We start from the raw sequence: 21359 nt of genomic DNA, 5'->3' as shown, positions 1-21359 counted from the left end.
ATCTTTACCAAAACCCCTGGTGTATAAGAATTAACTTTTTTTTAATGGTTCAAAGTTAGTCATTTTTACGATGTGCCAAGTCACTGGAATTTCCTGTATAAATGTGTTAAACTACATTTCATTACAAAAGTGTTTTTAAAAAACACTTTCTTAAAAAACACTTTTTTAAAAAGTGTTTTAAAAAAAAGTGTATGTATTGGTGTTGTGCCTGTTGTTGGGTCATCTGGGTATGAACAGCAGAATTGCAACTTTGTGACTTTCTGTGACTAAAAATTATTTTATAGAGATAAAACAGGGTCAATAGATGCATGAAGAAACACTTTGTTCAAACGAAGCAGATGCTAGCAAGGGCTACAGTACATAGAAACAGCACTTCAGCTTCAACTTCAGACAACGGGACCTAGCAATAATATTTCTAAATAGTTTTTATAAGCAAAAGTATTATTCTTTACGCAGCTTGTTGTAGAGGGCTCCAAAGGCTGTTGAGCAACTTTTTCTTTCTGCAAAGCTGTGTCCAAAATAAGATTGTTTCCCTTTAGGGTTCTGCATATCTTCTTTTTCCACATGATGCTTTCTACTCTAAACTACTTGGAATTAGAAAGGTTATTTGTGTGATCAGGACAGAGTCTAGGAAAAATTGATTCTTTCTTCTAGAGTGGCAAATAATATTTTTCTGCCATTTCCCTGTACATCTCCCAGTACCAATACACCACATATCTACATCAGGGCATAAGCCAAAGCTCACTGAAGTCAACTTCCAAGGTTTTGATCAGGTCCCTTCAGGACAGGCAAATAAGATTCTTTGGGCTCTGCCCATTTTGGTAGAAGAGGAGATCTATCTTTGCTTGCATCACCGTAAGTATGATGCTGCAACCCATCCGCAAAACGCTGAACCAGCTCTGCAAAGCTGTGACTAAGACATCTACCTCTTATATTAAAGCTACTAGATTTCGGCTTAGACCTGCAACAGATGAGTTCTGCCAAGTCTTCCAAGGGCACCTCAAGGGATTAGGTTCCCCAGCTGCTCTGCTGTGCCTCTCTGACAGCAGTTGTACATCCAGTGGTGAAACAGTATGGTGTATTAGCTTACGCTGCTAATGAACGCAGACTTCTCTGAGCAAAGACACAAGGCTGAACTGCAGCAGTTTCTCCAATTACAAATAGCAGTCTCTGGTAGAAGGAAAATAACACAATTGTCAGCAGAGTTCAGCTGGAAGAAATTATTATTTTGCAACTAAGAGCTCTGACTGTATTTTTTCCCCATTCAAGGTTCATTATAGAAAACTAAACAGAATAACTATAAAGGTAACTGTGCTTTTGACTTTGGCAGCTGGAATATGTTTATTGTAGGTGAAGGATTTGGCATTTAAACTTGCAGCTAAATAAAATTCCATTTGGATTCTGAAGAGTAGATTCCTTTTGATTGTATAAAATTTACAAAGAATATAAATCTAAATTTTTTTTCTTAATGGACTTTTTATTCAGAATTAAATGTTTTAAGACTTGCAGATGTTGAATAAAATGATGCAAAACTCTGAGATTTTCAATAAATGAAGTTTAAACCTCTGTTTGTGTTCTTCATTTTATAATGAAGGAAGAATGCTTTACCTACAAATGCTGCAAAAGATCAAGGATGCTAAGCTAACAAGAACTTTTGGTTTTAGTAATACAGCTTTTTCATTTCTTCCTCCTGCAGTGTTCAGATTCTGTTCTTACTGTAACCCAAAATCAACTTTATCAATGCAAATAACTTCAGATTTACATAGGTGTCGGATCACAGTGACACCAACCTCTGATCTTTGTAACAGAAAATACATTTAATTTTTAAGTTACCAGACACATGTCAGGTATGAGCCTTATTTTTTTTTTTTTATAGTTTAGGTTTTTTATAGTTTTTATTTCAATTCTTTCCCATTATTCATAAAAGAATACAGAAGATCCTAAGAGTAAAAGCTCAACATTTTGGAGCACTTTTTTCAGCTCCATCAAGTAATACACATAACAAATCCGAGCTTGTTTACCATTTCATAAGACGCCTGAGAAACGTGGGCCTGTCCGGAAGCCTGCTAACCACATTGTTCAAATAATGGAACAGGAACTTCCTTTTTGTACTGTGTTTTGAACTGATGAAGGAGATATCATAAAATACTAAGGTACAACATTACATTGCCAGATTGGGCAATTAATGGTAGAAGGGACAGTGGTTTGACTTGAAAAGGTACATGCACAGTGAAAACTACCAAAAGCCATTTTGGACAAAGACATCCGAAATGCATGCAAAAGTTCCCTTTCCTGGTCTCTCGAAGTGCACGCTGTGAGAAATGACACCTCCTGCCTCAACTCCTTCCGACGCGCAAGACGGCACTCTCGTACCTCAGACTGGCACGAGTCCGTTGTATCTCGCGTACTCGGCAGCGCAGCGCTTCCTTGTGCAACGCCGCTGGTCGGTCAGGTTGCGGCACCTGGCATCCTCAGAGTCCGTGACCACGTGGTACGGTGACAAGACCACCTTGTTAAAAATTTTATTCAACCGGCCACAGCAATTACTTCCCCTCCTGTCCCCCCCCCCGAGTATTTTTAAAATAAATATTCATATGGCAATCTGTCCTAAAGACTCATTTCCCCCAAAAGTTAATTAAGACAGCCGGGAACTAAGTAGGTTGAGCTATATCTGATATCTTTAAAAACTAACAGTTCCTGTGCCTTCCTTAGTTTCAAAGAACAATTCTGTTTGAGACTGTTTCATTTTAAAACTTACTGAGTTTTGGTGCAGACAGGAGACACACAACTCTCAGTTACTGCTGAGAAATGGCTTATGTTAAGCCCTTCCTTTTTCATGCTTTCCCCCCGCTCCAGTAGTACCCTATCACAGAAACTGCTCATACAGGAGGAATGCTAGTACAGAGGTGAGTAAGCACCATATTCATAAATTATTGCAGAGCAGATCAAAAGCTATATGCCTTATTGTATGGGGTTTTTCTCAGAGCCAACAATTTACTGAACTGTTTATCAGAGGTAAAGATAATAAAATAGTAATAAAATAATAATAAATAAAAATAAATTTTAAAAATTTAATAGTAAACACACCTACACTGCTGAAGTTTCACCAGAAGCATCTGAATTACATCATCTTCTCTCATGCTATCACTTTCTATAGTTGAGGACAGTTAATGAGACTTGGAACCCATGCAGCTCACAAGCCCCTTTCTTCCCTTAGTGTGTAGCAAGTTTCTGGAAACAACATATCCTCCTTCACTCTCCATCTGCTACCTGCCAAATTGGAATACAGGTGTGTAAGGAAGGCATAGAGTTGCCAAGAGAAAAGTTCTAAAAGCATGTATCTATAGTCTGCATCTTTATTTCAACGTTATGTTAAAGGACCTGACATTAACCATCTAATTAAAGTCATTTTTCTATTACGCTGGAGGATTTCAGGGAGTGGTAAAAATGAAAGTCAAGACAAAAGATACCCACGACTGTCTGTACAAAACGCTTCTGACCGTTCAATCAAGCCCTGTTCCAAACAGTTAATGACAAGACTCTCGATTACATTCTCGGGACAGGAAAAGGGCAGAGCCAGACCCCGTCCCCCGCCCCCAAAGCCCTGAGCACGCTTCAGCCCTTACTCACTCACGCTGCCTCTCCCGAAATCATTCTTCCCAGTCACTTCCCTCCCACGAGATGACACCACAAGAGTGGGAAGAAAGAAGCAGGCTCAGGTGCCAAGCGGCCAAATAGGAGTTCCCATTCTAAGGCCTCAGCACTTACCTCTGAATGCCTGGGAGGCAGGTGAGCGCCTACGATACCTGGGCTCATTACCACAAGCAGAGAAGACAAAGCACAGGAGGAAAGAAGGCAACGATTGAATTAGCAATTTTTTTTTTCCCCCCAGTCCATCAAAGGCTGTCTTTTTAATAAGCATTTCACAGCCCACTTAAAGACTTCCTTAAAAATAATAAATTCCCACTGTAATTAAATACATCCAAGTTCTTTCTCATTGTATTACTCGGTCTTGTGTATTTCTACATTTAAGTATACATAATACCTATATTTATATACACATACTTTTCTGCAACAAGCCAGTTGGCCTCCCTAGTTAGTTTGTCAGAAAGGACAGTTCTGAGTGTGGATTTTGTACAAAAAGCATCACCTTCCCTAACCAAGGAACGCTGCATTATCTTGATCAATTCTTACTTCTACCTTAAATTCATCCCCTTTTTAGGCTCACCTTTTCGTCCTGCTACCACTACAAATATATTTTAACATTCTACAGCCTGAAAACCTTTCCAATTATTCATTCGTTATTTCCCTTTCTCTGAATTTCCAACCATTGTTGATAATATCTGGAATTTTACTATCTTCCTGCTTTCCAATCTCTGCTATCATGCAACCAATTTGTGAAGTTATGAATACCAAGTTAGAGCAAACAGGTGAAAAACATGAAGTAGGCAACCTTAGTAATGTTCATGAAGAGAGAAACATGTACATAGCAAAGCAATAACTATCACATTGGATGATGACACGAGTGAACGCAATAATAGCGAGTTTTATGAATATTCATGAGGGAATGGCAGAGCACAAATGAAGTACTTTGAAATGGTGCTTACAGAAGAACAAACTTCATTTAGAGCAAGACAGAATTATTAATTAGCTTCTTGCTATAAAGCAGGTTTTGAAGCAAATGAGCTTAGAGTAAGACCGCAGATGTCAAGATTGCAAGTCAATGCTGCCACACTGGACACTAGGTAAACAGAAGACTAGGAAACCAAAACCACATGGAAGTCAATCAATGGCAAACACAAAAGAGCTAATAATGGGAACAGAATAGAATATTGTCAAATTCAGAAGCTCAAAAATATAAATTGGAACAAGTGAAAAAGAAATACACACTGGTGAAATAATATCAGTGAACAGATTAGGAGAAAGATGATATCAAGAGAACTGTATGAGCTACAGCTGTATTTGAAAAACCAGTATCTGCAAGGCAAAATGTTTTGGTATCAATAAAAACCTGAACAACTCGATGTTATATGGATCTCGATGCTGAAATATGAAAAAATCTGATTAAAAATAGCAGAGATGAGCTAGCAGAGAGGAACATTAAGGGATTCATAAATGTAAAACAGATAAAAACATCAGGACAATACAAAAATCTTGTTTCATTGTTGCTGAATGATAGAAGACCAGCAAAAGCATTGAATTCGAAGCTCGTTCTCAGACTGTGCACAGCTTCCACTTGTACTCATCTTTTGCTTTTCTTTCCATTGTCCTGCACTATCTTTTCTAGAAAGTGGTCATTCCCCTTTCAACTTTCTTCAGGGACTCCAAAGGAATCTCTTCCCCTGTCTCTCTCTTCTTTATACCTCATCTATAGATGATCTAATTTACAAAAAAAATAAATCAACTTTTCTACAAACTTTAGGTTGACAACTTAGATTTTTTTCGTCACACATTACTGTTTTTCTGACCAAACTAGGATCTCAATAGATCTGGTACCTCCACATGGGTGTTTAGCCATCAGCTTAAGTTCAGCATCGACCAAACACAACTCACCATACTAAACTCTTTTCTCCATTTCTAGAAAATATCTTTTGCTGTCATCATACCCTTAACTGCAGTGTTACTTTCCATTCAGGCAGATGTGAGAGAACTGGAGAAGTGACACAATTTAAAGCCTGAAAATGTTACCTGCATAGCATTTGCAAGATTCATCCTCCTCCCTCTGTGCACAGAACTGATGCTCCTGTCCAGTTCATCCTTATCACTGTGTTCTGACTATTGCTCCATCTCCAGCCTTGGCACGTTCCATCTCAATTCACCAATTTCCTTTTAAAATAGAACACTAAAGATCACTTTAGCAGGATGTTCCAAAGATGTGACCATTTTTCTGTTTATCCACTTATCTTTCCCCCCAGTCCCTAGACAACAAACTGCTTGTCTTCACCTTCAAGGCCTTTTTTGGTTTATTTCTGTCTTCATGTTAAGTCAAAATATTGACTTTCATTTCACATATCACACAGAGGTTTTTTCAAAATTCCTTTGTAATCTCACTCAAAATGCCTGTTATGCATAGAAAAGCATAGTTTTTATTCCTCTTGAAGATTTTGTTGGGAACAATGATTTGACAAGTAGTTTGCTAGGACAGTTATTTCACAATTCTCACCAGTAATGTGCCATTATTTCTTTGCTGTCTTGTTTGTGTGATGCCTACATTTTTAGAATGGCCTCAAGAGAGACTTCACCTAAATGCTACTGTAATACAAATAATATATAATGGAAAAATATTAAATCTGATACACACAGAAATGGTTCTAAATCAGTGACCACAACAAAGTTGAATTACATATATTTACACACATGCATACATACAGTGATCAAGTCATACCAAAATGAAATCCTTATGTACAGCAACATTTGTATTTTTCCTTTAGACACTCCATTACTACATACAATGAAATTCACATAAAATGAGAGAAAGGCATTTGTAGGTGTGCTTTAATTACTACTCTAGCTGTATCTTCAGCAGCACTATTGCAGCATTTTCCAGTACATGACACCTTGTAACAAAGCATCCCTCAAGCACCGCCGAAGCACTGGTTAGTGTTAATGTGCAGGGCAAGTGTCTCCAGGACAGTAATAGGAAAGCTAGAGATAGAGAAACAGTGGATGGGAGGATACCACCAAGTATGTAGTTCACAAGAATACAGAATCAAAACTCATTCTTCTCTCTCAAAAAATACACACATTTAATGTTGGTCTTTTAATTCTAAGAAAAAAGCAATTCCAAAAATACAAACTGAACATCAGAGTTAAGTCAACCACCATAATAAAATGAAACAATGACATTCACAATAGTTAAGTCTATGGACAGCTTAAGTTTGGCAAATATTTTCTCCCCTCCCCCCCAAGTCCCCAAGTACATTCCAATATTTATCTTTAATGAAAGTTTACGAAAAATACTGCTGGTGTTCAGTTAGAATTAAAGGACTTGGATAAAGTTAAACAATAAAGACAGATACAGGTGGTGTGAGTAAGGTTACAAAGGCTTTACATTTTGCATTATCCCAAGATATAAACATTCAAAAATTAACATGAAGTTGCTGTGTTATCAAAATATTGCAGCTATAGGCAAGGCAACATTAAATTAATAGCTGAGGGTGTGAGAAAAAACCCACACATTTTAGTGAAGGTAAACAGAAGTGGCAGTTTTTAATTAGCATTTTTATAAAGCTAATATTACCCGGCCAGCCATAAACCAAGCACAGGATAAAAAGCTTTCTCTGCTTCCTTTGGCTATAAGGTGACAGGGGTGGGGGTGGGGATATCACCTTTTGAAGATGTTCAAGATGAGCAGAAAAAGTCAAATAATCAAGTAATGGAATAAATAAGTACTAACGCAGGCAGTACATTTTAAACCACTCTCATTTGTAAATGTTATATAATTTTATTTTGGTAGTAAACCGTAAGCATGTAAGAAAGCTAACCTTACGCAGTACAGTTAATAACCACCAAAGTAAAAATATTCTTCTGTTTACTCTTTGGCTAAAACCCCCTCAAAAGTAGCAGACAAAGAAAAAACATCTAATACTGGCAAGAGACTTTTGACTTTTTTAAAAAAAAAAAAAAACAAACAAGTAAAACATCAATTTAAAACTTGGTACATTTTATAAAAACAAAAGAGGTAATGTTGTAATAAAATCAGTAATGTTACTTCAAATGGCAACAAACTGTTTGTTGACCCTGTGCAATAATACACTTTGTTCATACTACATTTATGAAAATATGACTGTTTCTACAGATATGTAGGAATCTTGTGTGTGACTCCTGTCAACTTAGTTTATAACTGGGACACAAAATTTACAATCAGTGTGCCACAATAACTTTTAAATTGTTATTTCTAGTAAAGTTAATTTTAAAATGTTCTGATCCTGCATGATTTTTTAACAGTTAATTCACATGGAAAATGATGGAATATATTACCTAGAGCATATGAACATCAATGACTGCACCCTTTGCCAGAACACGCTGCACTGGTTTGACACTTTTCCTTAGTACATAGAAAGCAACAGCACCCAATAAGCCTGAGAAGAAATGCTGCTGTGTAAATACTGGCAACTATTCCTGAAAAAAGAATTATGGGACATATTCTCAGAAGCTGCCCAATCCCATAATTTGTATTGCATAGGTCACAATCACACATATATATACACGCACAAGTATGTGTGTGCATATATACATATGTATATACACACACACGCGCACACGCACACACACAAAGAATATATTAAGAAGACAATGAAGTCTGGTCACAGAGCAATTTACAGGCTCAATATATTTTTTTTTCTTTTTTTTTTTTTTTACACTTTGTTTGAAAGAAAACTTCAGTATTTTACAGTCTTCAGTAGGCATTATATACACTGCACTTATGAAATCTAGAAAGTATTGAAATAGAAATACATTTCTGCAAACATTTGGGTAAGAAAACAAACCGAAATTTTTCAAATATTTGTGCTATCTACATAATATTTTCTCTAAATCACAATAACTGTATCCATGGAATGTTCTCTAGAAAATGTCTTTTTTTTTTTAAACACCATGCACATTTTTAAGCAATTGTAACCCAAAATATCCCAACCTAAAACAATCTAACAATGTTCAGATTAAAAAATTTAAGTTTCAGATCAGATTTTAAAAAGATAAGTCTTTATCACAAGAGCTGTAATGATAACAATTACATGTTAAGGCTAAACTGGTTTTGTTTTGTTTTTAGAAACACATTTAAAGACACATTTCGCTCGTGGCTCTGCATTATGAACTGTACTTACAGATGACAGTGCAGTGAACATAATGTTCAGTCCTACAGTCAGGATGCAGTTGCTCCTTCCCACTCCACAAGATACTGCACCTTTCCATCAAGTGTCACCCGACGAGCCAAAACACGGTATTTTTCCCCACAAGCTATTCTACCTGCTGCACCAAAATAACTAGTAATAGAGTTCTTTAGATGATTGAGCTGTAACTCCTGATCTGCTAAGTTGTTAAGTATCTCTGTATTGAGTTCATCATACTGGTAATCCTCCTTGCTCTCATCATCTTTTACAATTTCTGAATTTTGAGTCTGGAGTGCTTTTCGTGGAAAGCGACCTCTTCTTCTCAAATGTGGTATTGCAGCAGGCCAAGTTCTTCCTGTACGAGTCCTTTTTCTCGAGTCAGATAAACTATTAAAAAAAAACCAAACCAAAACAACAAACCAGCATTAACTCCAAGGAACTTATTCAAAAGGTAGGCTTTATCATCAATTATTTCCATGCAACTCGTATCATAAACTTCTTTGTTCTATTTTTCACTGATAAAAATACTTGTTGCCTACAGATAGATGACTATAAATATGGCACTTACAGAATAATGATTATTTACATAAGGAAAATCATACTAATTTAACAAAGTGTCAGAAAGGTTAGCTAAATGATATTAACATATGCCTAGATATGTTAAGAGTATTATTTTGAAACAGCTTAATCCCATTCTTAAGCAAATTTTTAAAAAACTGTCTTCAGAGAAGTCTGCACCAAATGTGCTTAAATTTGCAAATTAAAGATACAGCTTTATCACACAGGTAGGCCTCAATTTAAAAAGCTGTACTATAAAAAGAGTTTGAGACGATGATAGTTAAGACTTTAAATAAAAAATGAATTTATGCAGTTATTTTTTTCAAGCTGACTTTATCTCAGTAAATTAAAACTCTGAAATATGAAAGAAGATATTGCAAAATCTATTCTACATCACTACCTTCTATAGTACACATGACTAAGATTTATTATATGTGGCCAGAAAAGTACATATATCCAAAACTCATATAGTATTATATCCAGGAATGAAAAAAGAAGCTTCTGACATTATCCAATAATAAACCATCATCCAAATATTAAGAGCGTCCAAGTTATAAATCCTTATGTAAAAGCCTACATCCATAATTTGCACATAATAAAACATAGAATCATAGAATCATTAAGGTTGGAAAAGACCTTTAAGATCATCAGGTCCAACTGTTAACCTATCACTGCCACGTCCACCACTAAACCATGTCCTCTAGCACCACGTCTACCCTTCTTTTAAATACCTCCAGGGATGGGGACTCAACCACTTCCCTGGGCAGCCTGTTCCAGTGACTGACAACCCTTTCGGTGAAAAAGTTTTTCCTAATATCCAACCTAAACCTCCCCTGGCGCAGCTTGAGGCCGTGTCCTCTCGTCTTATCACTCGTTACTAGGGAGAAGAGACCGACCCCCACCTCATTACAGCCTCCTTTCAGGCAGTTGTAGAGAGCAATAGGGTCTCCCCTCAGCCTCCTCTTCTCCAGACTAAACAACCCCAGCTCCCTCAGCCGCTCCTCACAAGACTTGTGCTCCAGACCCTTCACCAACTTCGTTGCCCTTCTCTGGACACGCTCCAGCACCTCAATGTCCTTCTTGTAGTGAGGGGCCCAAAGCTGAACACAGTACTCGAGGTGCGGCCTCACCAGTGCCAAGTACAGGGGCACTATCACCTCCCTGGTCCTGCTGGCCACACTATTCCTGATAGAAGCCAGGATGCCATTGGCCCTCTTGGCCACCTGAGCACACTGCTGGCTCATATTCAGGCGGCTGTCAACCAACACCCCCAGGTCCTTTTCCGCCAGGCAGCTCTCCAGCCACTCCTCCCCAAGCCTGTAGCGCTGCATGGGGTTGTTGTGACCCAAGTGCAGGACTTGGCACTGAGCCTTGTTGAATCTCCTACAGTTGGCCCCAGCCCATCAATCCAGCCTGTCCAGGTCCCTCTGCAGGGCCTTCCTACCCTCCAGCAGATCGACACTTCCACCCAACTTGGTGTCATCTGCAAACTTACTGAGGGTGCACTCAATCCCCTCATCCAGATCATGTTTGACAAAGTCCTAAATTAAATGGTATGTGAACTTTGATGTTCAAGACTCCTACGTAACATACCGAGGAAAAAAGCGCATCTTTTTAACATTAAAAAAAAAGAACAGAATAAAGGGCAGAAATATAAAACAATGACTTAAGTCCTTAGGTAACAATTTCAGAAGTCTAAGTTAAACGTGAGTTTTTGAACACAGACTATTTGTGCCAGTAATGCACACAAAAATGTCTCATGAAAGCACCTGACAGCATGAACCAGAAAGAGAGGAGACAGAGTAAGTAGATTGAGGATCCATGTACCTCAATAGAAGAGAAAGTTATGTTTGCTGAACTCGAAAGAGGGAAAAGTTCAAGTAACAATTTATTTGCAGAAAAGTTGATTGTAGTTAATAATTTATTTATGAAGACTGTGCCAAAAATTTTTCATGCTCTATTGACTGTACAAAATCACAGCATACTTACTATTCTTTAACATGAATACACAAACCTACAAAAACAAAAGCTGCTAAAATTAATTCAGGGTATACATCAGCTCTTTTGTGGCCTGTATTAGAAAACTAAGCTCAGAAAGTGCTTATGGAGTTTAATTCTTTTCAGTAAATGTAATTTAAACTACATATTTTACATGAACAAAGAACAGTAGTTAGTGAGCACAAAAAACCCCTCACCCTGTGTGTTTTAAGCAGAACTACTAAAGAAAATCTATTTCTTTACATTTCCCCATGCAATTTATAGCTCTGCTCTGAGTCTCAGTTGCTCATTACTCCAAATCCCAGTGAACTACCACGTCTTCAATGTTATACCCCTCTGCAACATCCTTAGTTCTTCTCTATTTATTCTCCCACCAGTTCTGCAATATCCTTACCTCCATTTCACATCTACTATGGCTGCCTCATAACTTCAGTCAACCTCCTACCTTATCTTCTACCTTTGTTTTGCCAAAGCTTCAACTAAATTTAAAAAAAAAAAAAAAAACACACCACACAAAACAACAGAACAGCACTGGCAACGACTAGGCCGCAGATGATTAGAAAATCATCTGCCTTTCTGTAAGTGTGGGTTGCTGGTTTGGGTCTCTCTCATCCAAGCGTCTATCTTCATGAATCTTGTTAGACTCTAATTTCTTTGGATCTACCTGGATCAGATTTCATGGAAGTTAACCAAAAGGTTCAGAACTGACTGGAAGTACAACAGAACCTCAGGTTTTGAGAAACCAGTCTTAGAACATTACATGTCATGCTTTGGCAAGGCATCTCTTGTAGAATCCCTGCAACTTCTGTTTATTAAGGGTGAAGTGCTGCTGAACCAATTGTTTCCTGTCCCCCCTTTCAGAAAACTTTATTAAAATAAATATATTGTAAATCTTAACCTTTATAGAAGATAGAGTAATTGAATAATTACCTATAATGTCTGGAAATGCTAGATGAGGTAGTTTCTTTCATACTGGCAGCACCTGTGGATTCCACATCTGAGGTATTGGATGAATGTGCAGTTCCATCAGATTTCCTGATATGCAAGATAACAGGGTTGCCATGTAATGAAAATAATCTTATATTAAAAACTGAGCTAACATTTCAGAAGCACACAAATAAATGACATAGTATTAAAATGTTTTACAGGGAATTTTTTTTTTTTTTTAATTTATTTTTTTTAATTTACCCAACAGTGCAGGGTAATTCCAAGGCTGGGTTCTCCATCACTGGAACTGGTTCATTATCCTAAGGAAAAAAAGAAAAAAAAAGAAAAAAAAAAAAAAGTACTTCAAATTAAGTTTTAATTACTGTATCAATTTTGTTTGAGGGTGAATGGGGGAATATCATGATTCAGATTAACTGGTTATGTTTTTCTTCAAAAACTGTAATCCAGTTAGAGGGAAAGGCGGGGGGGGGGAATATCCAAAACCTTACCAGAGGAGACGACTCTGGAGTTTTGTGAATCATTTTTCTTGTATAGGGACCAGGTGGACGACCTACTGACTTTTTTTTCCCTTTTCTTTCTATACCATTACTTAATTCCCTAGAAGAAAATTTATATTTTGTTCTGTATTATTGAAGATAATTTTCATTGAATACATGTTTTCCTTTGGCAATGAATACACAATTAGATGTCTACTGCTAAAACATTGTGCTAAATGAGGTTATTCTGGTAAATGAAAATCGCCAGGTACAACGCTACATAATTTTGCCTCTAGAATAACGTAAACACATGAGATCTTTCTAGTGACATTACTGATTCTCTAATGTTGGAGAGGAACGAACAAGTGTTAATTGTTTATTCATATGATCACACTTGGTAAAAAAAGATGGCACATTTACTAATACAAGTTACAACCTCACATCATATTTCCTATTTAGAATTCTAGTTACGTTATTGCATAAGAGCTCCACAGAAAGGCGAGAGATTTTGTTTCCCAAATGGCAGCAAAGCTGGGATATTTTCCATTGTTCTTACTGCTAAATTTCATGTTGGTTTTTGTGTTTTGTTTTTAAAAGGCTTCTAATAGAAAGCTAATTAAATTCGTTCAAAGACCTTGTTCTCAGAAATAGTCCACCTTTACAGTTATTTAAAAAAGTACATTATACAACGAAAATGCCTTTTTTGTAGGCACAAAACATATACCCGAAGTAGTCCCAATTTACCACAACATTGCTAGAATGACTGGGTTATTTTACCTCACATCAGGGATTGGTTTAGATGATTTTCTGCCTTTAATTTTGAACTCATGAGAAGTTCCTTCTGGTTCTTTCTCAGCCTTTAAAGCAGCATTTGGTGGCACAGGAGGAACACGAATTCTCAAGCCAAACAAATGCTTCTTTTTCTTTATTTCTTTTCCAGACATAAACCTAGATGATTTTAAATTAATTGTTAAAATTCTGAGCCCAGGGAAAGCAACTTGTAAAATAACAGCGTACATGCAAAACAAAACTATGCAAACTAGTTGCAAGCAAAACTCATTCTAATGCTATTTTATTCTGCTTTTTACCCTAACACAATCCTCACTCTCAAATACAGAATGTGAAGTGGAAAGCAAATGGAAGTTAAAACAAATTTTTTCTCATGATCTGGGTTCCACTCAAATAGTTATGTAATGTTATAGTTTGAAATAGAAACAGTATTTAAAATCTACATGTTATCTGCAGCCAAAGTGATTATCAGATAGACTGTGCAAAGGAGACTGAAGACTAATCTACATCATCTTAAATAGGCAAACAACATTTAAAACAAAAAGTACCAGTAACTTACATGGTCTTGTAATCATTTAATGCCTCCAGTACATGCTCATATCTTTCAGATTTTGGTGTATCTGCCAGCTGTGAAGTATTAAGAAATCATTTAACCTGTCAAATTCTTTAGTAATAGAAAGACTCCCATTACTTTGAGTTACTGTAACCACAGATTTGGATGTGAAGTACATTTATGAAGTATTAGCTATGGAAACTACCTAACCCCAAAGGATATTAATCATTATCCCATATATTCTGTGATTTACACCCACAGAATTAATGCCAGGATCAAGCCCAGGTGGAATAATTTGAGTTTCACTTGTAAGAAGTGCAAGAAAAGTATGTAAAAGAATTTGAGTATACTCAAAGAACATAATACTAGCTTGCCCTCCCAAGACTGCTAACAAGAATTCTTCTGTGGCACTACATACTCCCAAATGAATTGAGATTGCAAGCAGAAGATAACCATATTGACACAAAAACTTAATTATTTTATTGGTGATCATTTTAACCTGCCACAGGACCTAATTCCCATTTTTGCCAACATTACTCAACATGATACAAAAAATAGAAGAGGCCCAGAAAAGTTACTAGAGTTTAAAAAAAAAAAAAGTAAATCCATTTTCATGCCCCATTTGCTAAGACCCAGTCTAACCTCCCTTCTTGCACCAAAGCCTGAAATAGCTAGTCCCTATCAAGCTACCAAAACGTGGAATCTGCTCTCTGAAAAACTATATACTTATGAATTACAGAGACATAAAGCAGAATAAGTATGGTGGTGACTATAAAGAAGCGGACACGACATTTATGTAATAGAATTTAAAACAAGATTATTTTTTTTTTATTTAGACAGCTATTTTTAAATTCCAGTGAAGCTACCACATTTCCAGTTGCCATGCCAAAATGTTCCAGAACTTACATCCACTTGGCTCTGCAGTAAATTTATCTTTAATTATAGAGTTGACAAACAGTTTATAAGTTTCACTATTAGCATGGATACTACAGAGCAGACTGTACATTTGCAGCTCAAAAAAAAAAAAAAACCCCACACATCACCTTCAAATACTTTCTAAATACAATTCTGACCAAACAGGACAGATAGAAATGCTCAAAGGATTAAGTGTGCTAACAGCTAAATAAGTGAGTCAATATACTCAGAAAAAACAATCCTTTTAACACAATTTTGGGCAAGATTCACAGTCTATGTCAGGTTAAGGGAAGTATTCAACCAATTTTAGCCAAAGAAAGCACCAACTGTTTTTACACATCTTTACCACATGCATTCAGTATAATCCATTGCTATCCAGAGGTCTTGCAACTCTGTAGCACTGAAATATAGAAAACTGCCATATATTTATTGCCTCCTAAATAACATGCTAAAAATTACTGGCTTAGGAGGTCTGAAGATTCCACCATTTACTCCTATCTTACCTATGGCTAAAAAACTCTTTTTCTCTTATTCAATTATAAGCAGCTAGAGAAAGAAACCAAAGTGTCATTTCAAATAGTGGCAAGCCAACAATATTATGAAAACCCTAAAACCATTATATTGTAGATGTTATTCTTTCTGTGACTAACTTCTGTTTTATAAATAAACCAGATTAACCAAAGTAAAATAAATTTGCCTCAAATTTTTCAAGACAATTTTTCCCAACTTCGTGACAGACATTTAGAATCTTTTCAGAACAAAGTCTTGAAGATTTCCTCAACACAGCTTTTACGCATTTATTCAAAATCTACCCCTTCAAAAATGTAGTCTTCAGACTTAAAAGAAGTACTTTCCTTGAAGGTGTAGAAATATTGATTAAGGAATTGAAAGTAGCCACTTAAGGTGAGTTTCCTTATTTTGGATCTCCCCTCTCCTTTCTCCCCCTTAGTTATGTGTTTTTCACATAGATTGAGCATGGATGGATTGAAAGCTGAAAGGGGGAAGAGCAGCACAATAAGGACTGTAGCCTTTCAACATCTTCAAAATGGCATGTGTGCTCCAAGTCAGTGGCAGCTAGATAGCTCCACTCTCCTCATCCACACCCCGGCTGCTCTGACCAGCCATTCTGACATGAAATTATGTTAAATTAATTTCACGTAATATAATTTTCTTTAAACAAACATTAATTTCTTCCACATTTCCCTCAATAGTAAGAAAAACAAAAGCAAAAACTTAACACCGCTTACATATTTGTTAAACTGTACAGTAAGACAGTGAGAATATTTCATTCTATTGAAAAGATGGTGTGAGAATTACCATTTTGTGCAGCCTTTTTTAATTCAAGCTTAAGGCTTGATATAACAGCATTATTGACTTGATATGACTTAGCTAAGAGATGTTATACATCCCAAAGTAAACCAGATGTCTATTCATAATGATGCTAATTGTCATTTTTAGTAATGCTTGAGTGTTTGCTTGTCTTTCTAACAAACTATTGACACTCATAGTCTAAACATATGTATTTTAAACTATTTTCCATTATATATGACAAGTAGTTACTCATGTAAACTAAGAATATACATTTGATTCTCAAATTGTTTCTGCTAGTAGAAATGGATTACACATATATGAACTTACTGAAAAGAAGTAGAAAAGTAGGATGTACTCACAATAAGAAAGTTTGAAATCGGTTATATGCCACCTGTATTAAAAAACTTCAAAACCCTAAACAATTTTCATGCACAAAAGAAGTGCATACTCTACTAGCAGTATGCCAATTTGAATTTAGACATAAATTTTGTATCCAACCTTGCATTCAGAAACAAGTATCTACACTGTTCCTCTTGCTTAACTATGAATTCAGTCTACTTGGGGAAATGGATCTCCTTTAATGCTAAGATAACTGCCCAGTAGATCAAATAGCTGGAAAAATAACTAGTATAGTAACAAACTAAAACCAAGATGCCTTGACAAGTAGCAGAATCAGACTGGAAAAGGATCAAAACAGTCTTTAGACCTGGACACGAATTGATCACCCCCATTTTTGGAAGAGGGAGGAAAGAGGAAATGTTTATGTACAATAATTTGTTACGCATTAAACCTTAAAGACTTTGAAGATGTCTTCATATGCAATGTACTCTGCATTCAGTTCTACATTTAGATTTTTCTGGTCTGTACACATGAAAATATCAAGGAACCATGAGACAATTATAAAATGAAAGAAAAGGAAAATACATATATGCAACAGAGTAAACAGTTGAGTATAAATAATTAAAATTACCATGCAAATAATAAAATAATAGTTACATGGACCACTTGAGAAATTTTATAGCTCAGAAAAACATACACCATTTAAAAAGCATTCTACTTTTGCAAGGAAATTAAAGATGGTCTCCTCATTATTTGGGATTACCAGATTTTAAGGTAACAAAGGATCTAACATCCAGAATAAAACAGTTCATAGGTCGCTAACTTTTAGGACATATATTTGCACTGTGAGGAAAAACAAGAGAGAGTATTCCAATTACTTACCTCACCAGGATGCAATCTATCCCAGTTTTCATTAATGTAGGCCATGAGTTCAAGCTCCGAATCAAAGTATTTCTTCTTATGAATAACACTTAGGTTGTAAAGGCATAGATGTGCTATATCTACCCTAGAATTCAGAGATATTTGAGTAAAAACAGAGAAAAAGGTCTTTTTCTTCCAATTGCTTTTCTTTGAAATAATTTAGTAGAAAAGATATTGGTACGATATGGTTAGAGGAACACAAAGTACAACTTAAAACACTCAATGCAGAGAACAATATTACGAAGTCTCCTGTCATTTCTCTTCCTCAAATGATTCCTTCTGCTTTGACTCTTACTTTCATCTCTGCCTCATCTCATTGTCATGATGTTCTTTTAAAGTCCGACACTGGTCTAAACCATAGGATATTTAAGTAAGTCCAAATTCATACTTGAATGTATCAATTCTAAATTCATGCAAGTATTTTGGTGAATTAACATTTAACAAGGTAATTTCCACCATATATTTATTAGCACATATATCCACTAAATTGGGTATAATTTCTAATATGGGTTAGTTCAAAGATTTCAAGCTACAATTAACCATCAAGTCTCATCAAGGAAACTATTACAAAATGTATCAAGATGTATACTCTAGTATTCACTACATTTGGCTTTTCTAAGGGCACGATCCTAAACCTGCAAAAAAGACTTTGTTCAGATATCTCAATCTTCACATATACAACAAGTGAGTAGTTGCTTGCTACTTTACTGAACAATCCCAGGAATAAATCCCAAGAGCACATAATTGCAATCTCTCTCTACATTTAAGGATAAGCTTTGAAGGAAAAGTTGTCCCTGTTCATATAAGCAGCAGCAGCAGCAACAACAACTCCTCAAGGCAGCAAGTGGATTTCCTTTTTTGCAAGGCGAATCAAAACACCAAAAAGAAAAAAGCAGAGCAGGTATTCAACTCACCTTTTTTTTTTTTTTTTAGCTTATACTTACCATCTCAAGGGTAAACGTTTGAGGTATTCTGGTCCAGAACTGCAAACTGAGCAAATGAACGTATAAAACCTAAAAATATATACATATGTATATGTACATGTGTCTGGGTGGTGGGTGTCTGTACACACACACACTCTTAACGCTTTAACATCCTAGTTATTAAAAAAAAAAAAAAAAAAAAGAGTTAAGCAGGCTAGGAACCCAGCCATATGATATCTGAGAGTCCCTTCATCCTCCACCTTCCTTTATCAACTTCCACGATCTGTGCCGGTACCTACCAGGCCAGATACAAGGTACTTCCTCAATTTTATCCTGGTACCACTGTTTCATACTCCTTAAGAATGTCCCTCAACCTGTGACTATATCAGTGAAGATGCTCTGTAATGTCCCCACTCCATTCTCTCAAATGCAGAAACCTATGCACCAGTGTAAGAATGCATTTAAAGGACCCATGCATTCCTGGGTCCTAACTCAGTTCCCTCATACAAACATTCCAGCACAAACAACAGCTAAAAGAACGTATAATAGATAATGAATGAGATACTCCTTGATGCCCTTCTCCAGTTTTCTCTCTCTCATCTGCTCCAACTGCTCCAAGTTCCTCTTAAAATGGAAGCACAGAACAGCGCTTTCTCATCTCCTTTTGTCCCGACTCATCACACATGAACAGAGGATGTACAGAGTTTCCCTCAGTCTAACTATCCTCCCAGTTTTCTCCAGTTACCTATACTGTTAGTACAGGGAACTACTACTGTGCGCGCACACACACACACACACACTGATAGCCTACCTTGAAGCATGGTGCCTGTTGCATACAAGAGATTAGTCACCTACACAATGTGAACTTGAAAGCCCTTATCTAACTTATGAGCCCACTAAGGTGGTCTGCTTTAAAGCTTCCAATCTCCCAGTAGCCAGCACCTATAGTATAATGGACTTCCACACAAACTGAAGTCAGTAACAGTTTGAATTTAACTATCCATTGGTTACCTCTCCACCATCCACCACACCACCCACCACCCCACCCCACCCCACCCTCCTTCATTAAACACAGATGAAGAACTGCATTTTCCTGGCACCTGAACACATGCTTTATTTCATATAATCTTCTAAACAAAACTCACCCCATCTTTGGAAAATACTGTTGTATTACAGATGCCTTAATAAAAGCTCATACGTGAGATTCCCTCCACATTTTAAATAAAGACAACCATAAAGTACAGCTTAAGTTTCTTACCTGTCACCAAAAAGCATTGGCTTTTGGAGGCACTGCACACAAGCCTCGTGAAACCACTGCTTACATTTGCAGCACTGCAACATCTTTAGATACCAGCTTCACCAACAGAAAGAAAAACAATACGTGTTAAAAAAGTTACTGAAAATTGTTCTTCATTACATTTAAATTAAATAGCAAGGGATCTTCTGACCCAAAACTGATTTTCACAGTTTATAAAACAAACTGTCATCTGTAGGGATATTTCAGTAACAAAGTTCCATGATGAATGATTACTAGAAAAGACTGACTAAGAATAATACAAGATCATCTAGTAAAAGGAAGAATTAAGCTATTAAAGAAAATAAAAATTTAATTTCCTCTGACAACCACCTTTAAATTCTCAATAATAAGAATTCAGTAACTCCATATAAGCTCTTTCTCGCATACCAGATTAGCTTCCTTGTTATTTTCCGAAGCATGGTACAGCCACATTAAGTTACAAACATTTGTTCTGAAGATTCAAATACTTGAATCCTCACAATGAACCTCATAGTTTACACTTTTTTTCCTTTTCCTTCTTCTGCTTCTCCCTTGAGAAAAGGAACCATTCAAAACTGAAGGCGATGTTTGTCCAAGTCTGCAAAATTCTCAAACCAGAGCTCTGTTCTGTGAGTATAAACTCAAAATCTCCACTTCTTTGTGGGACTCTTGACTTGCCTTGACTTCAAATCTTCAATGCTATTTTATTCATTCACTCATCCATGCAGACTCATCTCTACCTGCTTAAGAAATCCTCTTCTTGCCTTTCTTGTAAGAAAGAACCAGCAGAGGACCCTCTAATGCCATAAGAGGAAAAAAGTCTTTCCCCCGCCAATAATTGCAATCCAGGGTATGATCTTATGGTAGAATCAGACACCTGTCTAGCCCAACAAAATTTAATAAACTAATCTCTAGATAAATTTATATTTGTGACTAATGACAGAGCTGAGTTAACATCAGAAAAACACTGCCTAGAATTGCAAGAAGATCAAACAACTCCATCCAATCTCAACATATTAACAGTAGCAATGCAAAAAAATACATTCTTGCTTGTTGTAGAATGGACTGTGATGTTATGTGATGGTAACATGGCAAAATTAAAACAAACCAAAAGATTTGATGGAAGAACGAAAGCCATTAATCATGTATTTCCCATGAGACATTTAAAAAAGAGATACATAAAATTCAAAATTCCACTTTGCATCGAGTTTAATACCTACACAAAATAGAAACAGAAGCTAACAAGTTCACGAGTAAAAGTCTACAGGATCAGGGCCAAAGTCTGCAGCTGCATTACAGAGAAAAGCTCTTATGTATTATCTGTTTACTTACTCTCCAGGTCCTCCACAATAGCAGTAACACTGCTGGACATTGGTTTTATGACCTGCATCCCACTCAAGGTCTGTTGCATTATACGGTAATGTTTGTTTCATGACTTGCAGTGCTTTGGCATTTGGTCCTTTCTTAAGCGCACCACCCCTCTGGGGCAAAACAAATACATTAGTTTACAACAACAACAAT

The 21359-nt window shown here is 36.4% G+C and overlaps 1 protein-coding gene across 4 annotated transcripts in view; it reads right to left on the bottom strand.

Annotated features, from left to right (window-relative positions):
* Nucleotides 1-7715: 7715 nt before the first annotated feature.
* MTF2 (metal response element binding transcription factor 2) overlaps nt 7716-21359 on the bottom strand; it is a 28393-nt gene continuing 14749 nt past the window's right edge. For all 4 annotated transcript variants that reach the window (XM_082312200.1, XM_082312201.1, XM_082312202.1 and 1 more), the window contains 10 exons: nt 21171-21319; nt 19821-19916; nt 18584-18652; nt 17601-17724; nt 14160-14227; nt 13589-13759; nt 12824-12932; nt 12576-12634; nt 12318-12422; nt 7716-9218 (listed from right to left, as the gene is read on the bottom strand). In XM_082312200.1, coding sequence (XP_082168326.1) covers nt 8864-9218; nt 12318-12422; nt 12576-12634; nt 12824-12932; nt 13589-13759; nt 14160-14227; nt 17601-17724; nt 18584-18652; nt 19821-19916; nt 21171-21319 — 1305 coding nt within the window. In that variant the 3' untranslated portion in view covers nt 7716-8863. The remainder of the gene's footprint in view (nt 9219-12317; nt 12423-12575; nt 12635-12823; nt 12933-13588; nt 13760-14159; nt 14228-17600; nt 17725-18583; nt 18653-19820; nt 19917-21170; nt 21320-21359) is intronic.

The sequence above is a fragment of the Platalea leucorodia genome (genome assembly GCF_965183815.1).
Source record: "Platalea leucorodia genome assembly, chromosome: 5".
In the NCBI taxonomy this organism is placed as follows: Eukaryota; Metazoa; Chordata; class Aves; order Pelecaniformes; family Threskiornithidae; genus Platalea; species Platalea leucorodia.
Note: the sequence above shows the minus strand (reverse complement) of the source record. Positions and strands in the feature narration are given on the sequence as shown.